Source organism: Eretmochelys imbricata, chromosome 3, assembly GCF_965152235.1.
Source record: "Eretmochelys imbricata isolate rEreImb1 chromosome 3, rEreImb1.hap1, whole genome shotgun sequence".
In the NCBI taxonomy this organism is placed as follows: Eukaryota; Metazoa; Chordata; order Testudines; family Cheloniidae; genus Eretmochelys; species Eretmochelys imbricata.
Genome location: NC_135574.1, coordinates 91,858,602 through 91,881,226, shown reverse-complemented (window position 1 = coordinate 91,881,226; position 22,625 = coordinate 91,858,602). Strand labels below are relative to the sequence as shown.

General features: G+C 39.5%; 1 protein-coding gene across 1 annotated transcript in view; it reads left to right on the top strand.

Annotated features, from left to right (window-relative positions):
• Positions 1–22,625, top strand: part of MAN1A1 (mannosidase alpha class 1A member 1) — a 212,820-nt gene that overhangs the window by 27,436 nt on the left and 162,759 nt on the right. Inside the window, exon 2 of the mRNA XM_077813005.1 lies at positions 21,402–21,498. Within this exon, the coding sequence (XP_077669131.1) occupies positions 21,402–21,498 (97 nt within the window). The remainder of the gene's footprint in view (positions 1–21,401; positions 21,499–22,625) is intronic.

Below are 22,625 nucleotides of genomic sequence, written 5' to 3'. Positions count from 1 at the left end.
GTGTTCTGTTTTTAGAAAAAGCCTCCTTTTCATCCGTTTTAAATTTGGCATTCAGTTTAATTGACTAAATAGGAGCTAATGACTATCTTCTGTATATCATTTACTTCATAAATCTCTATCATGTCCTCCTATTGCCGCCTCTCTAAACTAAATAGTGTCAATCTTTTCAGTCTGTCCTCATAAGAAATCCTTCCCTGCTTCTGTGGCCTCTAAGTCTTTATCCCTTCTATTTTCTGCTATATAATTTTGTGAGATAAGAGTAATCAGAACTGAGCATCACTATTCAGGTATCTTAAATGGTTACATAACCACTACATTGGATATGAAAACTAGATCAATGGCATATCAATCCTAGAAATCTGAACACTTCATTTGTTTTGGCTGACACAAAACATCGAACAGAGTCTTACGTTGAGCTGCCCACATTAATGCCCAGACTTTTTCCTGAAATTCTTATAGTTAATTTAGCTGGTCTCTCACACTGCTAAATTCTAAAATTATTCCTTTCAAAATGCACCATCATGCATTTGTCAGCCATGAAGTTAATCTGCTGTCATGCTACCTACTTATGTTGCTTTACTCTTTAAAGTTCCTCAGTCTTTCTCTAATTTTGACTTAACTTAGTCCGTAAACTAATTCCTTAATCTTCTGTTGAAAATATTAATTCATATCTGGAAAACTAGTGTTAATTTTTTAGTGTTGTCTTTATATTAGTTTTTGTCTCCCAAGTCCAGTATTGAGATTGATATTATGCATTGTAAAGACTCCATGGTGTGGAACTTTTGGATTCATTAAATTATCTAATAAAGTATCCAGTGACTCATGACTCGAAACCATTTAATTGGTAAATTTTAAAGTTGGAAAATACCAGGACTTAAGAAATATATGCAAGAACTTGTTTCAGAGATGTCCTTAATCAACAAAGTATCCCCCACAAACGGATGGAATGCATACACACATTTTTATAATGAAAACTTCTTCACAAAACTGCTGTCACACTTAACTTTGGTGGAATGAAGGAAATGGTTACAACTAATGACACCAGTGTCTCATATTCCTTTCTCTGGAAATAAGGTGCCTTAATTGGAATATTAATAACTTCTAAAACTAGTTCAATATTGTGTAAAACTATAACATAATGGATACCCTAATTACACAAATCTCCTTTCATAAGGAAATGTGGCATGAAAACTTTAGGAATAATAATAATGATGTGCCCAGTGCTCACAGCTCTAGAACTATTGATCATGAAAGACCAAAATAGTCAGGAGAACAACAGGTTACACTTAAGTTTTCGTGTGTGTATGCATGTGTGTATCATAATATACATGTATGGTTCAGAATGATGAAGGTAGGTGACTGTTTGAAAACACCCTCACTGCTTCCGGGTTTTCATGATTTTACAAGCAGCTTTTAGGAAAAATACAAAAAATTAAAGAAAATAGTGCTTTTAGCATCTTTGAAACTCTAGTTGCAAAACCTACATGCATGTAGAGGAAAATAGTTTTCTTTTTCACATTGGCTAACTTTGAAAATCTTGCATGTTTTCTTCTTTTTTTTAAAGAGGTATTTTAAAGGCTGTAGAAGTAAACTGTATTTTTAAATAACCTTTACAAAGGTCAATACGGTAATGGTCCGGATCCGTTCGGATCGTAGTCCGAACAGGTGTTACCTTATTTGCATCCATAACAATGCATGGATAACTACTAAGACTTACCTGATAAAAGTGGTACCATACTGCATTTTCTAAATAAAGGTATGAGTGTCTTACTGGGGCAGAGATAGACCTCATTGGTTTGGCATAAAGTGAGATCAAGGCAGAGGTAAATGAGGGAGAAAGGATACCAGTGAAGAGCAGCTGATCTCTTAGAAGGGGGTCTACAGTGCACTGTGTACCTAAATGGAATTTTGTGATGTAAAAAAGTAATGAAATATTTCCCAAAACTTGCAGAGAACCATAATATTAGAGCTGAATTTTCAATTTTCTTAAAATGCATATTTGCAACTGATGCTGTTTGGGAACAGGAATCAGTCGCTGCACTGTGTTAATGTTCTGTTTGGAAAGATTTATGAGGGAATGTGTGACGCTTGTTGAATCTAGTGGTGGTGAGCTGACATTATCTGCTTCATCCCAAGTATTGTGATTAACTGGGATTAACGTCTAATGTGTATTTTTCAGCGGTTTGGAAAGTCCATCTCTGTTCCTCCAATTTCATGCTGTTCGACTGGAGGTTGTTTTCTGACCACAGTGATAACACTACAGCCTCATTTGTTGAACGGATCAACTGCCATATATAAATTTGATCTATGTAAACAGTTTCAACAGAAACAGGCTCTCCTTTTAAATTCTGAAAGGGCAGTTTTATGAAAGCATTTGTTGTTGTGAACCTGGTATCAAAGGTCCTGTGCTTCTCCTGACTTAACCATCAGTATTTAACCATACTGAACAAATAGTTTGATTATTTCATTTGGCTAGGGGGTGAAAAGAAAAGAAAATTAAGATGAGAATTAGTGGTCCAGGACTTGATATGGTCAGTCTCCTGACCCAGTATCAAGACCTCTGATAGGGCAAGTGTTACTTCCCATGTCCAACATTTTGGAAAACGTTGGCTACTCAGTTGCAAGGGTAACCTTGATTCTGGTGGCTTCATAACTTGAGTGCTTGACTCTGCAAACTTAATACTTGCTCAAAATAATCGTAGAAATGTAGAGCTGGACTGGACCTCAAAGTCATCAAGTCCAGCCCCCTGTGTGGAGGCAGGACCAAGTAAAGTAGACCAGTGGCTCTCAACCTTTTCAGACTACTATACCCCTTTCAGGAGTCTGATTTGTCTTGTGTACCCCAAGTTTCACCTCACTTAAAAGCTACTTGCTTACAAAATCAGATCTAAAAATACAAAAGTGTCACAGCACACTGTTACTGAAAAATTGCTTCCTTTATCATTTTTACCATATAATTATAAAATAAATCAGTTGGAATATAACTATTATACTTGCATTTCAGTGTATAGTATGTAGTCGTAGTAGTATATATTCAGTATATAAAGCAGCATAAACAAGTCATTGTCTGTATGAAATTGTAAGTGTATTGACTTTGCTCGTGCTTTTTATGTAGCCTCTTGTAAAACTAAGCAAATATCTAGATGAATTGATGTACCCCCTGGAAGACCTCTGTGTAACCCCAGGGATACTTTACCCCTGGTTGAGAACCCCTGACCTAGACTATCCCTGAGAGGTGTTTGTCCAACCTATTCTTAAAAACCTCTAGTGAAGGACATTCCACAACTTCCTTGGAAGCCTATTCCAGTACTTTACTATCCTTAGAGTTAGAAAGTTTTTCCTAATATCTAAACTAAATCTCCTTTGCTGTGGATTAAGCCCATTACTTGTTATCCTACCTTCAGTGGACTCAGAGAACGATTGATTACTGTTCTCTTTACAACATCCCTTAACATATTTGTCGACTGTTATCAGGTCCCCATTCAGTCTTCTTAAGACTAAACATGCCAGTTTTTAATCTTTCCTCATAGGTCAGGTTTTCTAAACCTTTTATCACTTTGGAGCTCTGCTCTGGACTTTCTCCAAGTTCTCCATCTTTCCTAAAGTGTGGAGCCCAGAACTGGATACAGACTCCAACAGAGGCCTCACCAGTGTTGAGTAGAAAGGGACACTTACCTCCCGTGTCTTACATACGAACCCCCTGTTAATATACCCCAGAACATTAGCCTTTTTTGGAACTGCAAAACGGTATATTTTGCTTGGTAGTGTTCTATTTAAATTATTTGTATTGAGTTTGTGGCATTTTGGTGCTAACTTATTATGAACAGGACTCTGTTGTTAGGCACTTTACAAATACACAGGAAAGTATGCTCCTCCCAAATAACTTGCAATCTAATTTGAAACAAGACTCCTCAAATGCTTGTGAAGAACAATAGGAAGGGGAGACGGATGACAAAAATATGATCATATCAGAGCTACATAAGCTAGCTGTGTGTACTGCTTGATGGTTCAAAGTTATTGGAAACTGTAACAGTACATATGTGGACCTTAATGAATATTTGAGTGAGAGGGAGGATAATATATCTGTGGTGCTGAGTAGAATTTTTACAATTACTTTTTTCTAGCTATATCAGTAAAGTTGTTGTGGAAAAAAATGGAAAGGACTACTTTAGACGATGATAATTCTCTTTTTGGTATCTAAATAACATGCCAGTTATTTTTGTACAGTCTCTAGTGAAATGCAACTATTTTTGTGTGTCTGAATGTAGATATTGAATTTTTCGTTCTTTGCTTGTCATTCAGGATTAATGTCCAATCTGAGTTCTTGCCCTCTAAACTTTCCTCTTCAGGCATGTTTGTCTTCAGTTCAAATATTTTCTTCCTTTTTACAATAAACAGTCTAATAATGTTTTGGACTCCCTTTCAGTGACTTGCTTGGGAAAGGAAAGTTGTAGAATGCCCTAAGGACATCTTCTGCATGTAACCATTACTCCTGGGATGATGTTCACTTTCTGCTCATGGGGTTAATATATTTGTAAGCCAATGCGATGGGCATCTCAAATTTCTGAGAAGGAAAATCTGCAGAGGGAAAAAGGAAACCGACAACTTCTCTTCTTTACCGTACTGGGAATATGGAGCTGGTTCCTCTGCCCTTATTTTGATGCTTTTCCATTCTCCTACCCTCCTCTTCAGCTCTTGCTAAAAGTAAGGAAGAAAAGAAAAGTAGATAAGTGGATGGGGGAGGAATGAGGAGAGAACTTTAACCTCAAGGTATTTTGTTTTAATCCAGATCATGGCAACAGTCACAAAGTTATAAGATGAATGCTTGATGGACCGTTTGGGACAAGTTTTGTCTCGCCTTTTAAATAAGGCAGTAACCTAACTCGAATGGCTCTGGTGGTAACAGCTGTTTATATTGTGTAATTTAAATGGAAATTGAAATACTTATCTGAAAATTGGGGCATATTAAACCTAGTATGAGATTGTGCCCAACTAAACGTTGAGTGCTATACTGCAATATCATATCTGTATTGCCTTTTCTACCACTGTAACTACTGCTCTTACAGAACGGTTTCCTTCATTAAAAACTATAATTGGAGGCAAAGAAAGCTTTGTGGTAATCAAAATTACTTATGATATCTTAACATGCCAACTAAAGTAAATATTTTCAGGACCAGTGAATAATTTTCAGACTTCTAAAAGTTACAAGAGAATATCACAATGTATTTCCATTTTTTTTAATGCTTAGGTTTTTTAAACAGTTAAATTTTATGTGTATTCTATTAACTTGCATTTTATACCTCTTTACCCTATAGATACAGACAACCCCGGGTAAGATTTTCTGGGGTGGCCTCTTTGAACTGTCCCATTGGTATAATTTGGCTCTAAAACTAGCTAGTTCAGCCTAAAGAGGATCACCCAAGTACACATACTGGTCTCCTTTCCTTCTTGTTTAGCAGGAAGAATGGTGGGCCCTGAAAAAAGGATTATGACTAGGATACTCATGCCACACCACACAAGTTACAGCTGCCCTTGGGCTGCTCTAACTTGATGCAGAGATGCTGACCTTGTGCTAAGCAGCATTCATGTCAGGAGTGTTAAGGTGAATTTTAAGCCACCTTTGTACCACCATCCTCTCCCAGCTTGCAACTTGTGCTCTGTTACCTTCAGTGATAGCTAAGGATCTGGCCGCATAACTCTGACTCAAGGTAACAGGGAAATTTTTGGTGTTCAATTGAGATATTAGAAGCAAACATTCAAGACTTACTACTTCTAAAATGTACTGTTAAAGTGTATATTTCATATCAAAACTCTATTCAGGCATTAATCCTGAGTGACTTGATATCCCTACAGTAATTCTTACATTATTTAACTGAGTTTTATGATTATGTAGATGGGTCAAAGGAATGGTTGTCCTTTTGTTTCTGCATTTATAAAGTTATCTTCATTTTTAAGTGTATATATGAAATGTCAAGCAATGGAATACATTTAGTCATTCCCTTAACTATTCATTTCCATTCTCCTTAGTTACTTTTTAAACAAACGTTCAGGTTATAGAATTAATAGTTAGCTATTCTCTTTAGAAGAAAACGCAATGTCTTTAAAAAAAAAACAAAAACCTAGAACAAAACACGCTATTGGACATGCTTCTCCCCTCAAGGAAGGGTTGAGAGAACAAACACGAGTGTCACCATTTAATGCAGTACTGGAAGGCTCTCATAGTAGGGTGATGAGGGCTGTCTAAGAATCTATACAGAATAGAACCTTATCGGTAATTTACCATAACTCCTATTAAGAAATACTACTTAGCATTTCTATCATGCCTTCTATTTGAGGATTTTAAAGTGCTTTATGATAATGAATTAATCCTAACAACAGCCCTCAATGTTTTCCTTTGCTGTACTTATTTCCTTTTAATGTCTAGAATTTATTATGTTGATTTTTATGTAGGCTACAAACTGCTCATATGAATGACTTAAAATTCTGAAGCACAAACAATAAGCTGGTCACTTCTCTCATACAGAGCATTAAATCCAGTACTGAGTTATATATTTCACAATATTATGGGTTATGTCATAAACATAAAGGGAAGGGTAACCCTTTCTGTATACAGAACTATAAAATCCTTCCTGGGCAGAGTCAAAACCCTTTCACCTGTAAAGGGTTAAGAAGCTAAGATAACCTCGCTGGCACCTGACCAAAATGACCAATGAGGAGACAAGATACTTTGAAAGTTGGAGGGGGGTGGAAACAAAGGGTCTGTCTATCTGTGTGATGCTTTTGCTGGGAACAGATCAGGAATGCAGCCGTACAACTCCTTTTAAAGTAATCTAGCTAGAAATGCGTTAATTTCCTTTTGTTTAATGGCTGGTAAATAAGCTGTGCTGAATGGAATGTATATTCCTGTTTTTGTGTCTTTTTGTAACTTAAGGTTTTGCCTAGAGGGATTCTCTGTGTTTTGAATCTGATTACCCTGTAAGGTATTTACCATCCTGATTTTACAGAAGTGATACTTTTATCTTTTCTTTAATTAAAATTCTTCTTTTAAGAACCTGATTGCTTTTTCATTGTTCTTAAGATCCAAGGGTTTGGGTCTTTGTTCACCTATGCAAATTGGTGAGGATTTTTATCAAGCCTTCCCCAGGAAAGGGGGTGTAGGGCTTGGGGGAATATTTTGGCGGGAAGACGTCTCCAAGTGAGCTCTTTCCCTATTCTTTGCTGCCACCACCAAGCGTGTTAAACATAGGGTTCAAGGACAAGGCAAAGTGTGTACCTTGAGGAAGCTTTTAACCTAAGCTGGTAAGAATAAGCTTAGGGGGGTCTTTCATGCAGGTCCCCACATCTGTAGCCTAGAGTTCAGAGTGGGGAAGGAACCTTGACAGGTTATATGAATGATTGCGAAGGATGTTCCTGGAAACCAGTGTGGCTTGTCTAGGCACTTTATGGGATTCTCAAGGTTTCAAGTAGTTCTAAAAGCTTTTCCAACACTGTTCAGGTACGTTATGCTATGAGTAAAATTTTCAAAACTCCCTAGAAGCCCAAGTCTTACTGAAAGGCAATTAGACTTGGGCACTTAAATTACTTTGGGAAATATTACCTTATCCCTTATATGAAACCTTGAATGAAAATTTAAATGTATTTTAAAAAAGCTCTTTGGTTTATTTCCCTAGAATTAAAATCTGTGCAGGAGGCTACTTACTGAAACACTAACATGAACATACTTCAGAACATGTTTGACATCATCTGACTGATTTAGAAACATTGACATTTTGTCTGGGTATTATGCAAACTAGCCAGTGTGTACATACTTTTTACTCAGTATGATGCCATTAGGAAATTATGCTATTAATCTGTTCAGCTCACAATTTGCAATAGTCACCACACTGACAGATCAGAGCTTCTGTATATTAAGATCCTTGATGACTGGGGATATGTTTGTATCTATGACAAAATACTGTTTTTACCAATGGGAACTCTGACAAGTTATGTCTATATATAAACTTAAACTCCTATGAAATAAATGAAAATGGAGACACTCCCTTTAAGATGTTAAAGCATTATCCTACTTAATGTAAAACATGTGAGGCTCAAACAACATTCTGTTGATTATCACTGTTAATTTTTAAATTTAAAATTAAAATGTGGGAGTATTCTATTCCAATATATACTTTATTTTAATTAACTGATGCTTTGAATCTTATGTATAAATTTTTCTAAACCTGTATTCTGCTAACTTGTGTCATCTTGACTGGATATCTTGACATAAACTTTGCATTTTTGTTGAAGGCAATGTTTGGAATTTATGAAACAATGAAACAAAACCCACTTACTAGCAAATGTAGCTAACAGTCCAAAATGGTTTTAAAAAGACTAGTTTTCTTTCTTAGTTGTTATATCTCCATAGATACTCATACTACTCCATGGATAGGGTTCTGTGTCTGTCACAGAGGTCATGGAGGTCACAGTTTCCGTGACTTCTGCAGTGGCAAGTGTGGCTGACCCCCAGGGCCGCCCAAGCAGCTGGCCAAGGGCCAGCCACAGCCAGCCACTCGGGCAGCCCTGTAGCCAGCAACACCGATTGCTGCTGGAGCTGCCTTGGCCACTGATTGGGCAGCTGGCCCGGGACCACCTGAGTAGCGGCTGGTGTGGCTGGCCCTGGAGACCACCTGAGCAGTGGGCCTGGGGGCAATGGGATGCAACCCCAGGGGCGGTCGGAGCAGCTGCTGCTTGGTGGCCCCAGGCAGCTGCTGCCGCTGGCCCTGGCTCCCCCAGACTCCCCAGCTAAGATTTAGTGAGGGATATTTATTGTACAAGTCATGGAGAGGTCATGGGGCTGTGAATTTTTGTTTATTGCCCGTGGCCTGTCCATGACTTAATTAAAAATACCCATGACTAAATGCAGCCTAACTCATGGATATTAGCTAACTGCTGTAGTAGTAACTACAGTAGCACATTTTACTTTGCGTCCAATGGGGGAGGGAATGATTAGGTTTTCTTATGAATTTTGCTGAGATTAGATTAGGGAAATGTGAATCAGTGAAAGATTTAGTTTTAAGTGCCGTCTTTTAAACCTCGGGATAAGGCATAATTTTAAAGTGAATAGAACAGATTTGGATTATGCAGTTTTCAAGCTTTTTTGTATAAACATAATGTGTAGTATAGGATTATCTGTAATAGCAATATTTGGAAAAAAGGATTAGGATTAGAATAAGAATTCTGAATGCTTGAGTGGTGGGGAATATGGGCTAGTCTACACTGGCAACTACCACAGCAGCGCTTCAGCATGCCTTGTGTGGCCGCAGCAGAGTGCTGGGAGAGAGCTCTCCCAGCGCGCTAAAGAAACCAGCGCTGGTGCACTGTCTGGACTGGCACTTTACAGCGCTGAAACCTGCTGCACTCAGGGGGGTGTTTTTTCACCCCCCTGAGCAAGAACGTTGCAGCGCTGGAAATTGCCAGTGTAGAGAAGCCTATTAGTTGTGTTAAACACTTTCTAATGCTGTCTTCATACCAGTTTGACCAGGATATGGAATTGGCTAAGGGTGAGCTCTCCCTTTCCTATATTCTTGTAATGGAATCCGAGTTGATCTGATAGGTAGAATTGAAAACTGCATTTGCTTTTTTTTAAGTCAATGTCAAGGTTCCTTCCCCACTCTGAACTCTAGGGTACAGATGTGGGGATCTGCATGAAAGACCCCCAAGCTTATTCTTACCAGCTTAGGTTAAAAACTTCCCCAAGGTACAAACCTTGCCTTGTCCTGGAACCCTATGCTGCCACCACCAAGCATGTTAAACAAAGAACAGGGAAAGAGCCCACCTGGAGACGTCTTTCCCCAAAATATCCCCCCAAACCCTACACCCCCTTTCCTGGGGAAGGCTTGATAAAAATCCTCACCAATTTGTACAGGTGAACACAAACCCAAACCCTTGAATCTTAAGAACAATGAAAAATCAATCAGGTTCTTAAAAGAAGAATTTTAATTAAAGAAAAGGTAAAAGAATCACCTCTGTAAAATCAGGATGGTAAATACCTTACAGGGTAATCAGATTCAAAATACAGAGAATCCCTCTAGGCAAAACCTTAAGTTACAAAAAGACACAACAGGAATATACATTCCATCCAGCGCAGCTTATTTTACCAGCCATTAAAGAAAAGGAAATCTAACGCATTTCTAGCTAGATTACTTTAAAAGGAGTTGTAAGGCTACATTCCTGATCTGTTCCCAGCAAAAGCATCAAACACAGACAGATCAACCCTTTGTCCGTCCGTCCCCCTCCAGATTTGAAAGTACCTTGTCCTCTCATTGGTCATGTTAGGTCAGGTGCCAGCTCGGTTACCTTAGCTTCTTATCCCTTTACAGGTGAAAGGGTTTTGGCCAGGAGGGATTTTATAGCACTGTATACAGAAAGATGGTTACCCTTCCCTTTATTTTTCTGACAATCGACATTAGATAAAATTGCATATTGCCTTTGAATACTGTAGGAAGTGAGGCAGTGATAAGTTTGGATCCAATTTTGGGTAAACCAGTTCCATATTCAGGGGGTTTTAAGCTTCTTCAGAGGATAGTTAGGGAGGATGCTTCGATTTCCTCTGTAAAGCTTTGGAGGGAGGTTCAAAACACTGCTGCTTTGAGTTGATACTGATAACAGTACAAAGCCTAATCATTTAGGAGAAATCACAGTGTATTGGCTCTCTAATGGGTAAGGTTCGGCACCCTGATTTAAACCAGCCCATATGATTTCTAGCAATCTGGATTGTGATCTTACTTGAATTGTGGACAATGATGTTGATTGGAGATGGTTCAGAGACGAGCCATATGAATGATTAAAGGATTGGAAATCATCCCTTACAGTGAGGGAGTCAAGGAGCTATATCTATTTATCTTATCAAAGAGAAGGTTAAGGGGTGGCTTGATCACAGCCCAGAAGTACTTACATGGGGAACAGAAATTTGATAAGTGTTCTTCAATCTAGTAGACAAATATATAACAAGACACAATGGCTAGAAGTTGAAGTTAGACAAATTTAGATTAGGAAATAAGGCGCACATTTTAAGTATTGGTAATTAACCATTGGACAACTTACTAAGGTTATGGTGGATTGCCCATCATTGGAAACTTTGTAAAATCAGGATTGAATGCTTTTCTAAAAGGTGTGCTGTAGTTCAAAAAGGAATAAATTAGGGAAGCCTTATGGCCTGTTACGCAGGGTCAGACTAAATGATCACAGAGGTCCCTTGTGGCCTTAAGAAATGTAAACTAAAAGTGGGGGATGGAGAGCATCTTGTAAATGAAATATTAAAGTTTGTAACAGAGGATTGTTTAGCCAGAAAATGTTTAGTAAAATTCCATTCTTAATGTCAGTCCCAGAAACCTTGCCAAATCCAAGACTTCGTATATGACTATCATCTGCTAAAGTGGTCAGACTTAAGGTAATTTTTTTGTTTAATGTATGTTGGAAGTAGAGCTACTACTTTGTAACACTAATGCAGTGATACTCAGACCTCAGTGGTTCAGGAGCCAATTTAGCTCAAATCAGCATTTCCCAAAAGAGCCACAGTATTGTGAATTCATTGTTTAATTTACTATAGTACCATATATTAATATTTAAACAGTATAACAGGAAATATTTAGGAGTGTGTGTGTATGCACAGCAGAATGAGCAAGTATTTTATCAACTACAATTGGTTAACATAGCAAACGCATCGTGACTGATTAATAACTTAAGTTGTTTAATAATCAGTGTTTTAATATCATGTGCTGCAAAGAGCCACAGGAGACACATTAAAGAACCACTTGCGACTCCTATGCCTCAGTCTGAGTATCACTGATATTAATGGAAAATGATACCACAATGATTTGAGGGGGAAAAAAGTGCACAAGAATTTTAAATTATTAAGCTCCAATAAACAAGACTTCTTGGCTAATTAAAAATACAAATTTGAGACTGATTTTTGTCTGTCTAGCATGTAGTGCTAACTAAAACGAGTCTATTAATCTACGGTATTTTGTCTCTTATTCTCTGTACAACAAAAACAATATTAAGAAACTATAGGGGGCACAGTTGTCTACTTCATGTACATAAATATGCAAGTTCTAGCTGCATAGTGTTACCTGGGTCTCCTGGAGGCTTCTGAAATCTAGTACACAATGAAGAACGCCAGAGGTCTGACAAACTATTTATAAGGGATGCTGCTTTATATACTATGTTGCATTAAGAAAAAAAAAAAAACAAAAAACTTGTATTGAGGTAAAGTTAAACTAAAAAGTGTCTGTAGAAAACTAATTGGAAATAAACTTGACTAAAAGTTTAATAGTCATAGCTAGCTGACAATAAGCAAAACAAATTGAAATTTTAAAGTGATATGGGAAAACATAGGAAAACGTTCTGTAAGTTTTGCATATACAACAAGAAAATGAGTAAGCTTGGCTGTTAGTGGTTTTGAACCCCTATCCATTTGTTCTGTTACTTACTATAGGAGAAGCTCGTAGTTACCCTATATTTAAGTTGCCTAACACTGTCCATTATAAAGGATTTCTGCAACCTTTCTTTGAGAATCTCTCAGCTCCGTTATTTGCTACAGGTCTTTGATGTTCAGTACAGTTCATGGCCTGAGGCTAAAGAAGTGACTTTTCTTGTTCTGTGAAATTCCATTCAGATTTTACTGAGGAAAAGTATGTTTAAAAATGGCTATTTCCTTTCTTTTGCTTGCCTTTTTTAGGAAATGGCAGCATGGATTCATTCAGAGGCCAGGCTTACGTCTGTGGCAGAACCACCAACACCTGCTGCCTGAGCAGTAGGGAGCTAGGTGAAGCTGCTGGAGGGAGGATGAGGGGGCTGATTGCACCCTGGACCCAGCACTCCTTGCACTTTGAGCACATTGCTAGACCTGTAGCTCTAGTAGCAGTCTCTGCTGTAATACTGCAGGTTTGAGGTTCAAACCTTGTTGATTCAGAAGGCTTGAGTAGGTTGTTCGCTGCACATACTTAACTTGATTTTGCTTTGAGTTTTTTAAAAACAAATCCATAAACTCAGGAAATTTCATACTCAATCTGTTAAAAGAATGCCAAGGTTGCAAAGCCAAGCAGTCAAAACTTAGGAAGTGGCAAATTTAGGGTGGCCTGTGCATTCTTAATTTGACCCCCATACTGATACAGTTATTAATTACATGACATATTATCATTTTCTTTACGAGATTCCTGCACACTTTATTCACTTTACAGGATAGGTACACAAGGGGGCAGAATTGAAATTCCTCTACAAGTACCAGATTTATGGTTGCCCAATTCTCAAGTGTTTTTGCACTTAAGTTACATTTAAAATAGTTTTTAGTATAATTATAACTATTCAGAATTTTGCTGTAATGGTACAATACTACTTTTTCAGTTTCTTAACTTTTTTTTTGTTCCTTCTACATAAAGATAATCTGCTATTTCTGTTATCAGAGAGATCAGCATGGCTATGTAAAGCAGCAAATGTGAGTTGTCTTTGTAGGAGATTCCAGCTTTTCTCCCCGTGCAGAATTCTAGGTGCCCGGAAGTTGATGATTTTGTATAAAAAGAGACTATTATGAAACAGATATATAAATCTAGTAATGCAGACACACATATCTAGTCAGAATGCTGAAAGTATTACTGTATGATAGCCCAATCTGGGGGAAAAAAATTAGTTACAGCCTGTATAAAGGAATAGCTTCTTGTTCTCTTCAAGCATTAGTGGGACTTGACAATAGTAGTCAATCCTATGGTCACCTCAGGGAGTTTTCTACTTCTTGAAAAGTAATTTGATAGCATCAAAGTTTCTGTGGTAGAAATAAATGTTACCTTGTCTTTTGAGTATTGCCTGTATGAATCCCCTTCCTTGGTGTGAATGCACCTTGCATGCCTGAGCTCAGATATTTCTAGAGAGCAGTATCTCAGCTTGTGCACTCAACCAGCATGTGACTTTTACCTGAAGACACACAAGGGGATACAGAAGAAGAAAACAGAGCAAGTATACAGATGCAAATAAGTAGCCACATTGAGCATTGTAGTTCTTTTCTTAAGATGTTGTCCTTTTATTGTTGACATGATTTTTAGAATAGCCCAATTAACCTATTAATGACATTAACTTGCAGGTTAAAAACTTACCCACTATAATATGTATCATATCAGACAGATAAGGAACATTGAGGTCTTTCATTTTTAAGTTTGAAAAGTTAGTTGGCTCTGCCACTAGCTAAGCATTCTATTAGCAATAATTTAAGGTTAACTTCAGCAGATGAACATCCTACTTGCTGCTGCAGAACTGCACTCAAATTTTCTCAATACCAATAAATATTAAACACTTGTGAAAGGAGCTTATTAAATATAAAAAATTGCTTATTAAATACAAAAAATTAAGTCCTGTTAAAATATCTGTTTGGCTAGTTCAGTTTTGAATTCACTTCGAGGCAGTTTGATCTCTTCATTTTTTGCCAAATATGCTTATTCTTTGACTTGATTAAACTGACGAATGTGTCTTTAATGATATTAAATGGTAACTTTTTACGTAGTTTTCTAAGCTGGTCTTTGTCACATACAATCATTGTGCAGAGTTGAGTGTATCTGACTACTAAAAACTCATGAAGACCTGAAGAGCTCTTCCTAGCTCAAAAGCTTGTCTCTCTCACCAACAGAAGTTGGTCCAATAAAAGATATTACCTCCTCCACCTTGTCTCTCTTATATCTTGGGACCAACATGGCTGCAACAACACTGAAAACTAAAAATTCATGTTTATCACTGATTGATTTTAACATAAGGCATGATAAGTTAAGGCATTGTTAAGGCATGATAATATAACTCCTAATGCTAATCCTAATACAATCTTCCAGTTCATATTCTGGTGTTTCCACATTTATTGATTAAAAGGAAGGCTCAACTGTTAAATTAAGCATTCCAGCTATAAAGACTATACTGCACTGTATTGTATTGTATCGACTAATTCCATTTAACTGTAACTCTGGGCCAGGGACTTGACTATTTGGCGCACTTCACCTATTCTACGTCTGTAACATATGTGCTTTTCTCTACTTGCTGAATGGCTCTACAGAAGACCACAAAAGCCATGTCTGCTTGTATGAGCTAACCCACTGGTGGGTATTCTAGGGTCTTTCATTAACACAACCCAGCCTGTATCCTTGCAATATTTAGTAACCAGAAAGATAAGTATTCTGATTCTCTTCTGCTTCATTAGGAAAGTGTCTCCGTGAAACCAAATAAAAGACTTTTCTCTAAGCTGTCATGACATAATGACAAAACTCATCTGAACATCAGATGAAATAATTAGGATAAGTGCTTAGTACAGTCAAATTGTGATTCTTGTAAAATACAAGCAATATGCAGAAGTCTCTGTGGAGCATAATAAAAGTATCCTCGCCTTCCAGAAAACTGTTGTGAAGTATTCTGGGAAACCTTTCAGGGCAGAATTTGTTTCTGAGAAGAAAAATAATTGCTACTACTCTTTTCTGCTGTCGCTAGGTAGAAGATACACTGTCTTGTACAAAATATGATGGATTCAATGGTCTGGCTAACAGACCTAGCCATTTTTCAATTATTTCAACACCAGTGGGTCAAATTCCTCTGTTAGATAATATTTTATATCATATAAATACTCTTTGCTGTTTTGAAAAGGAAGGTGCTGAGCCCAGATGCAGAAAGTGAGCATCCTTCTTGATCAGCAGTTAAGAATCTGATATTCAGGGGTCAGGGCTGCTCTGTTTAAATGAAGTAGACAACTAGGATTCCTATTAAATCATGTTAATTATACTGTCTCATTATTTTATGGTTGTGTTGGTGTTTAAACTTTACAAAGTAACTCTCTATTTCTTCTTTAGCCAGCTTTCAGTCTAATATTTGGGTGATTTCAGTTATACCTTGTTAAGTTTATGAAAATGTGTGGAGAGGGTAGAAAGTATTATCTAAATAAAGCACATTTCTGCTTTTGACATTGACTGAACACATTGCAAAATGGGGTAGGGGGGAATCTTGCCCATTTTTGTGGAATTGAGTTGCCAAGTTTTGGTCAAAACAAATATTTGTCATGATCTGACCACAGGTGTATTAGAGAGTACAAGAATGTAGTGCTGATTAAGATCCATAACTGGGTATTGAAGTGAGGATTATGTTTTCCCATCCCAAGGGTATAATTATAATATTGGGATATATATTGAAGATATAGATTACAGAAAAACAATTATTTTAAGTAACAAAATATACTGGTGTCTGCACTGGGTATATTTATTCTCCCTTCACCCTTCTGTAGCCACACTTTACTCTTAGAGCAATTTTACATGCTACAGAAGGGGAGGAAGGAGAATGGATATACCCCAGTGCAGACCTCAGGGCTAGGGTAAGGAAACCCGAATAAACTAACTTTTGGTGTCCAGGAATTATGCTGCTCTCCCACCTGCTCCTCTGAAGTTGATTCCCACCACCACGTCCTCTTGCTCTGTAGCTGCAGGTGGTGTAGCCCTGCAGGAGTGTTTCTTCTAGAAGCTTGCTGGATTCTAGGGGAGGATGGAATAATAACTCAATGAAAAGCCAAGAAAAGACAGGAAGCAAATATCCATTCTCCTCTTCTTCATATTTATACCAGTGTGGATGGTTTGGCTTTAAAAATGAAATAAAATGAGACAGTAAGTAAGGCCCTGTCTATGCTAAGCAAATTGACTCCTATGCAAACCCTTAATGTAGACAGGCCTCCACTGCTGCAGTGCAACTTTACCTTGGTTCAGCCTGCTACAAACTGTTTTAGTCAGAAAATCCCCAAGAATAAAGATCAAATATTTCTCTTGGATGCAGGCATACAACTTTGATTGAAGCCGGTGGGAGTTGCAAACATTTAGGGAAGATCTACACTACGGGGTTAAGTCAACCTATGTTATACAACTCACGCTATGTGAATAATATAGCTGGAGTCGATGTAGCTTAGGTTGACTTATTGCAGCGTATGCACTGTGCTGGGTCGATGGGAGAGTTGACTTACCTTATGCTTCTCGTTCCGGTGGAGTACCAGAGTCGACGAGAGTGATCTGAGGTTGCTTTAGCGGGTCTTTGTTGCAGCACTGATCCACAGTATGTGTAGATATACCCTTAGTGAGTGACAGAATTTTGAGGCTGTTAACTTGTCCAGCATTGCTAGTGTACTCCCGTAAATAGAAATTTCAACAGTTAACAAGCACCATCTGAAGAAGGTTTTATTGCCTTTGCTCATTATTGGATATAAGTGTAGACTTGATGGACGGTCAAGACACCGATCAGTATATAACATGCTCCCTTCAGTTTTTAACTCCTTTGTTCCATTTGTAGCCTATATGTCACCGGACACCATCTACAATAAAGGGTCATTAGGCAGTAGACAGATTAGCAACATTGACTCTGAATTCCATATTGTTAGTCAAACATTTGAGGTTATTTGAATGTAGGTATACATGTAATGGTACTTTCACTCCCATGTTAAAGAATGTATTCTGTGAGTTGAGAGTGGTGAAGTTGATTGTAAAATGGAATGTTAGATCACAAATGTGATTTGTGTCCAGTTCATTTTGCTGTTGGCATTACAAGAAATATATGCTTCAAATGAAGCTGGAGTTTGAGATTCGAGAGATACTGGAGACTAGTGTCAGTTTAAAAGTTCTGAATTATGTTAACTTCTTAGTGAATGCTCTATAATGATTCCACAAGATTGTAACTGATGCTGGCTGAAGCCTCGTGAAACATACTTTACAGGGAGATTTTTCTTTGTTTAAAACAGGGGTCGGCAACCTTTCAGAAGTGGTGTGCCGAGTCTTCATTTATTCACTTTAATTTAAGGTTTCGCGTGCCAGTAATACATTAACTTTTTTAGAAGGTCTCTTTCTATGAGTCTATATATTATATAACTAAACTATTGTCGTATGTAAGTAAACAAGGTTTTCAAAATGTTTAAGAAGCTTCATTTAAAATTAAATTAAAATGCTGATCTTATGCTGCCGGCCCGCTCAGCCCGCTGCCAGCCTGGGGTTCCGTTCACCTAGGCCGGCAGCAGGCTGAGCGGGGTCTGCGGCCGGGCCGGGACCCGGGGCTCAGCCCGCTGCCACTCAGCCCGGTGTTGGTCTGGGGTTCAGTCTGCCGGCTCCTGCCAGCCAGGGTTCCGGCTGCTGTCCCCGCTCAGCCTGCTGCCAGTTTGGGATCCCGGCCCTGCCCACACAGAGTGGGTACCTACCTTCTCCCTGATTCTAGCCCAGTCTCTTCCTCTCTCTCTGCACTGAGCTGAGGATGGAAGTGCACTGAGCACAGGGCTGGAGGTAAAGGAGCAGGCTGGGGGTTGGGGTGCAGGATGTGGGGAGGGAGGTGCGGGGGTCAGGGCGGAGGGCTGGGGGTGTGTGGGGGGGAGGTGCGGGGGTCAGGGCGGAGGGCTGGGGGTGTGTGTGTGTGGGGGGGGGAGATGCGGGGGTCAGGGCGGAGGGCTGGGTGTGTGTGTGTGGGGGGGGGAGATGCGGGGCTCGGGGGTGTGGGCTGGGGTCGTCGGGGTGTGTGTGGGGGGGGAGGTGCGGGGGTCAGGGCGGAGGGCTGGGGGGGTGGGTGCGGGGGTCAGGGCGGAGGGCTGGGGGGGTGTGTGGGGGGGGGGGGAGGTGCGGGGGTGCTCACAGCCCCCTGTCCAGAGCGGCTCACAGCAGGGGCCTGGAGGGGATATACCCTGACTCCACCCCCCACTCCCGCCCCCGCTTCCTCCTCAGAGTAGCGAGCGTGCTACGGCTCTGCTTTTCCTCCTCCCGTACAAGGGCCATCAGCTGATTGGCGGCAGGGAGGAAGAGGAGGAGGGGCAGGAACCCCGAATGCTGGGGTAATAGGCAGGGGAGGAGGGTGCTTGCCTGCTTTGCAGCAGCAGCCGACAGAATCAAGCTTCTTCAACCTGGCCGAGGGAGCAAAGAAGAGCCGGCCGGGTCAGGCAGGATTTTTAATGGCACGCTGCTGCCTTCCAGGGTCCTGGCCTGGGTTCGGCAGTGGGCTGAGCGGGGCCGGTGGCTGGGACCCGGCAGGCAGCAGCGTGCCATTAAAAATCAGCTCGCGTGCCATCTTTGGCATGCGTGCCATAGGTTGCCGACCCCTGGTCTAAAACTAGATTGTGAAAAAAATTATTGGTTAACATACTTTCTGGTTTACATATATGCAGAGCAGCTGGGGGGGGCGGATAAAAATAACTTGCTGCCACTTGACTTAATATTTCACAGGAGTATTTGTTATGAAAAGGTTATTTGAGAGGTATAAATAGACATCCATCTTAATGGCTTGCTAACTGTGAAACATTTAGCTTTGTAGGTTTCAGAGTAGCAGCTGTGTTAGTCTGTATTCGCAAAAAGAAAATGAGTACCTGTGGCACCTTAGAGACTAACATATTTATTTGAGCATAAGCTTTTGTGAGCTACAGCTCACTTCATCGGACTTCACCGATTAAGTGAGCTATAGCTCACGAAAGCTTATGCTCAGATAAATTTGTTAGTCTCTAAGGTGCCACAAGTACTCATTTTCTTTTCCCTTAGCTTTGTCGGAGCTGTTGCCCCCCACCACCTCAGAAGAGGGCACTGTGTGTGTTGAGGAGCAACCTTGTTGCCATCCCTTTATCAAGCTCTGTCCTGTTGACATAGGCCTCCCTCCTCCTCCTCCTCCTCCGCCTCCTCATTTGCGCAGGAGTTTCCTTCCAGGACTGAATCCAACTTGCTGGAAGACGGGTATTCAGATAAGCAGGGTGGGCATAGGGACCCAGCCTAACTAGAGAGTGGTGATGGGTCCTCACCAGTCCAGCAGACTTGTGTAGATGGAGCCATTCTGAAGGTCTGGGATTAGGAGGCAGCACTGTCCGGCAAGGGGGTCAGTACTCCCGGGGTCCAGACTTCTGCTCTCTGTTTGCAGAGTTTCTGTTTGGTCTCCCCAGCAGAGAAGGTCAACTGCTGGTTGGTGGCTGCTGCAGCAGTGAGGTAGCAAGACTGGCAAGGAGCCTTGTTCCAGCAGTTGAGACGCGCTCTCATAGCCCCATCCGCTTCTGCCAGACAAAACCCGCTCCTGACACCAGTCCTTCAGTGTGGCCCCATCAGGCACTAGTGTCTGTTTGACAGCCTTGTCATGTGCTCTCCATCTGGGGGGGGCACATCCCACGTTTTACAAACCTCTGCTCCAGTCCATTCCAGAGAAGCATCATGGTCTGGCTAGGTGTGGTTTAGTGTTCATATATATAGGTTCTGTGGCTCTGAGAAAACAACACACTTGAAGAAATATTCTGTTCAGGTGACATCATGTGTTTTAGAGGTTGTGTCCACTTAAAATGCTACAGCTGAACCAGTGTAGATGCTACCTTTGCTGACAGGAGGACTTATCCTGTTGGTGTAGGTCATCCCCTTCTCCAAGAGGCAATAGCTAGGTCGACAGAAAAATTCTTCTATCGCTCTAATGCTGTCTATACCTGGACTGAGGCTGGTTTAAGTACACCACTCAGACATGGATTTTTATTTATTTTATTTATTTATTTATTTATTTTTGCGCCCCGGACTAGTGTAGTTAAATGGCTCTAATTTGCTGGTGTAGATCAGGCCTTAATAATCTTCCCTTGAGGTAATGGAATTCCTCAAAATGAGTTTAGTACTTTCAGAGACCAACATACCTATTGATATGGGTATATATTTGCATTAGTGTGAATGTTCAATCATAGGAAGAAAGCATTGGCTACTGCTGCTAAATGACATCCAGAAGCAGCAAAGTATTTAGTATGACACTGCCTCTCTCCATTCACTGTTGCAAATTATAGTAATTTTAAAATACCAACATATCTTCTCAAATGAAGCAGCGAGCAGCTATGGTAGCGATGTCAATTTTCCCCCCACATATTTTGCCTAGCCCTCTTCAGCTGATGTTACTTGTACGGATCTTGAACCAGCTGGTTTGTATCCAAGCCACAATCTCTTTGCCAGATATTGAAAACTACTCTTAATCTTTCCAAATTTTGATCTCTTAAAAATTGCTCTCTCCTGCTCCAGGAGAATGCATGTCAGACTGTCTTCAAAGTAATATTTACTTGTCTTGGTTCCAGCCATTTACCCAAGGAAAATTCTTAACTGAATTAATATACTGTGTATATATCAAATTTCATCTTGATGAGAATTAATTGGTCTCTATTGTAAATTTGAGGATTTAATTGAAATGGAACCTCTAGTGTAACCATAGTATCGCATCAGTAACACAGTGCTGTTAAATTGTTGTTTGATGAAATATCTTACACTTCTAATACATACAACCATAATTCAATGCTTAAATAAATTCAACACTTCTTGAAAATACAGTATATTCTCAGTATTTACTGTTATGTTTTCTTGTTAAATCAACATTATAATCCTGCTTTCATTTCCCTCCAGATGATGAAACATTCCTGGGATAATTATAAGCGTTACGCTTGGGGATTAAATGAACTGAAACCCATATCTAAGCAAGGACATTCAAGCAATTTATTTGGTGAGTAGTTTGTGCTTTTGTACTTAGTGACATGTATGTTAGGACAGTAAATCAGTTGAGGAGATTACAGTGGTGACACACATGCTCTTCCCACCTGTTGTGATACTGATGTTTTTTGCATAGCATGTTTTGTATAGAAGTTAACAGACTCAGGTGACAGCTGCATTGCCTTGTCACAAGTTATGTCATCTTGCTCCTCTGAATGAAGATAATGAAGCATATCGGCGCTATACCGATTTGTAGGTAATTGCACCGTATTACACTACTCTGATTCAGATCACTTTGTCACTTCACATGGTAAAAACATAAAATAAAAATTAAATGCTAGACCAGGGATGTAGCTACCACTTCCATGGAAGTGCAAAAGTGGAACTTTCACAAGTATCTTCTGGCGAGGAGTGAGTGACCTGTTAATTGACTTGAAATGGAGAAAATCTTTAACTGGTTTTGTCTTCTGTGAGATGGCCTATAGTTGTACCCATAAATGTTGCAAGAGATATACCTATAAATTAGTGTTAAACATTTCTTCAGCCTGAAATTAGCTTGAAAAAGTTACAGCTGTATTGGAAGAAGAATGTGGACAGAAGACTAACGTAATGCATTTTAGAAATATCTTTTAAATTTAGAAATGGTGCAGAACTGAATAGAAGAGCAGCAGCTAAAAGGGAGGTTGAGTGGAGAACACTGCTTCCTTATGTACAGATTAATGTTGGCTTAAACCTTGTACAACAGGAAAAAACCTGAAAATTGCTCATTAGAATATAGAAACTATTGTTAGCCTTCATTATTCTAGAAATAGTAAAAGTGAACTAATTTCCTGATGCCCGCAAGATGATGCATAGCTTTGATTTATTAGAAAGATACAAAAATATGTGAAGCTATGTGCATGTGTATGGTATGTAAAAATAGGACATTTATATTTTGCTTGAAATGGGAGAAGAGATGAAAAATTGTATTATCTTTGGATGACCCTCCTAAAACAGCCTAAGTGCAGCATTTAGCAAATCCTCAAGAATTAAGTATTCTAGTGCAACATTTCCAGAAGTTCAGGTTTTACTCCCCTCAGGATTCAAAGATCATGAGTGAGTGTGTGTGTGTGTGTGTGTGTGAGAGGGGAGGAATGGGGT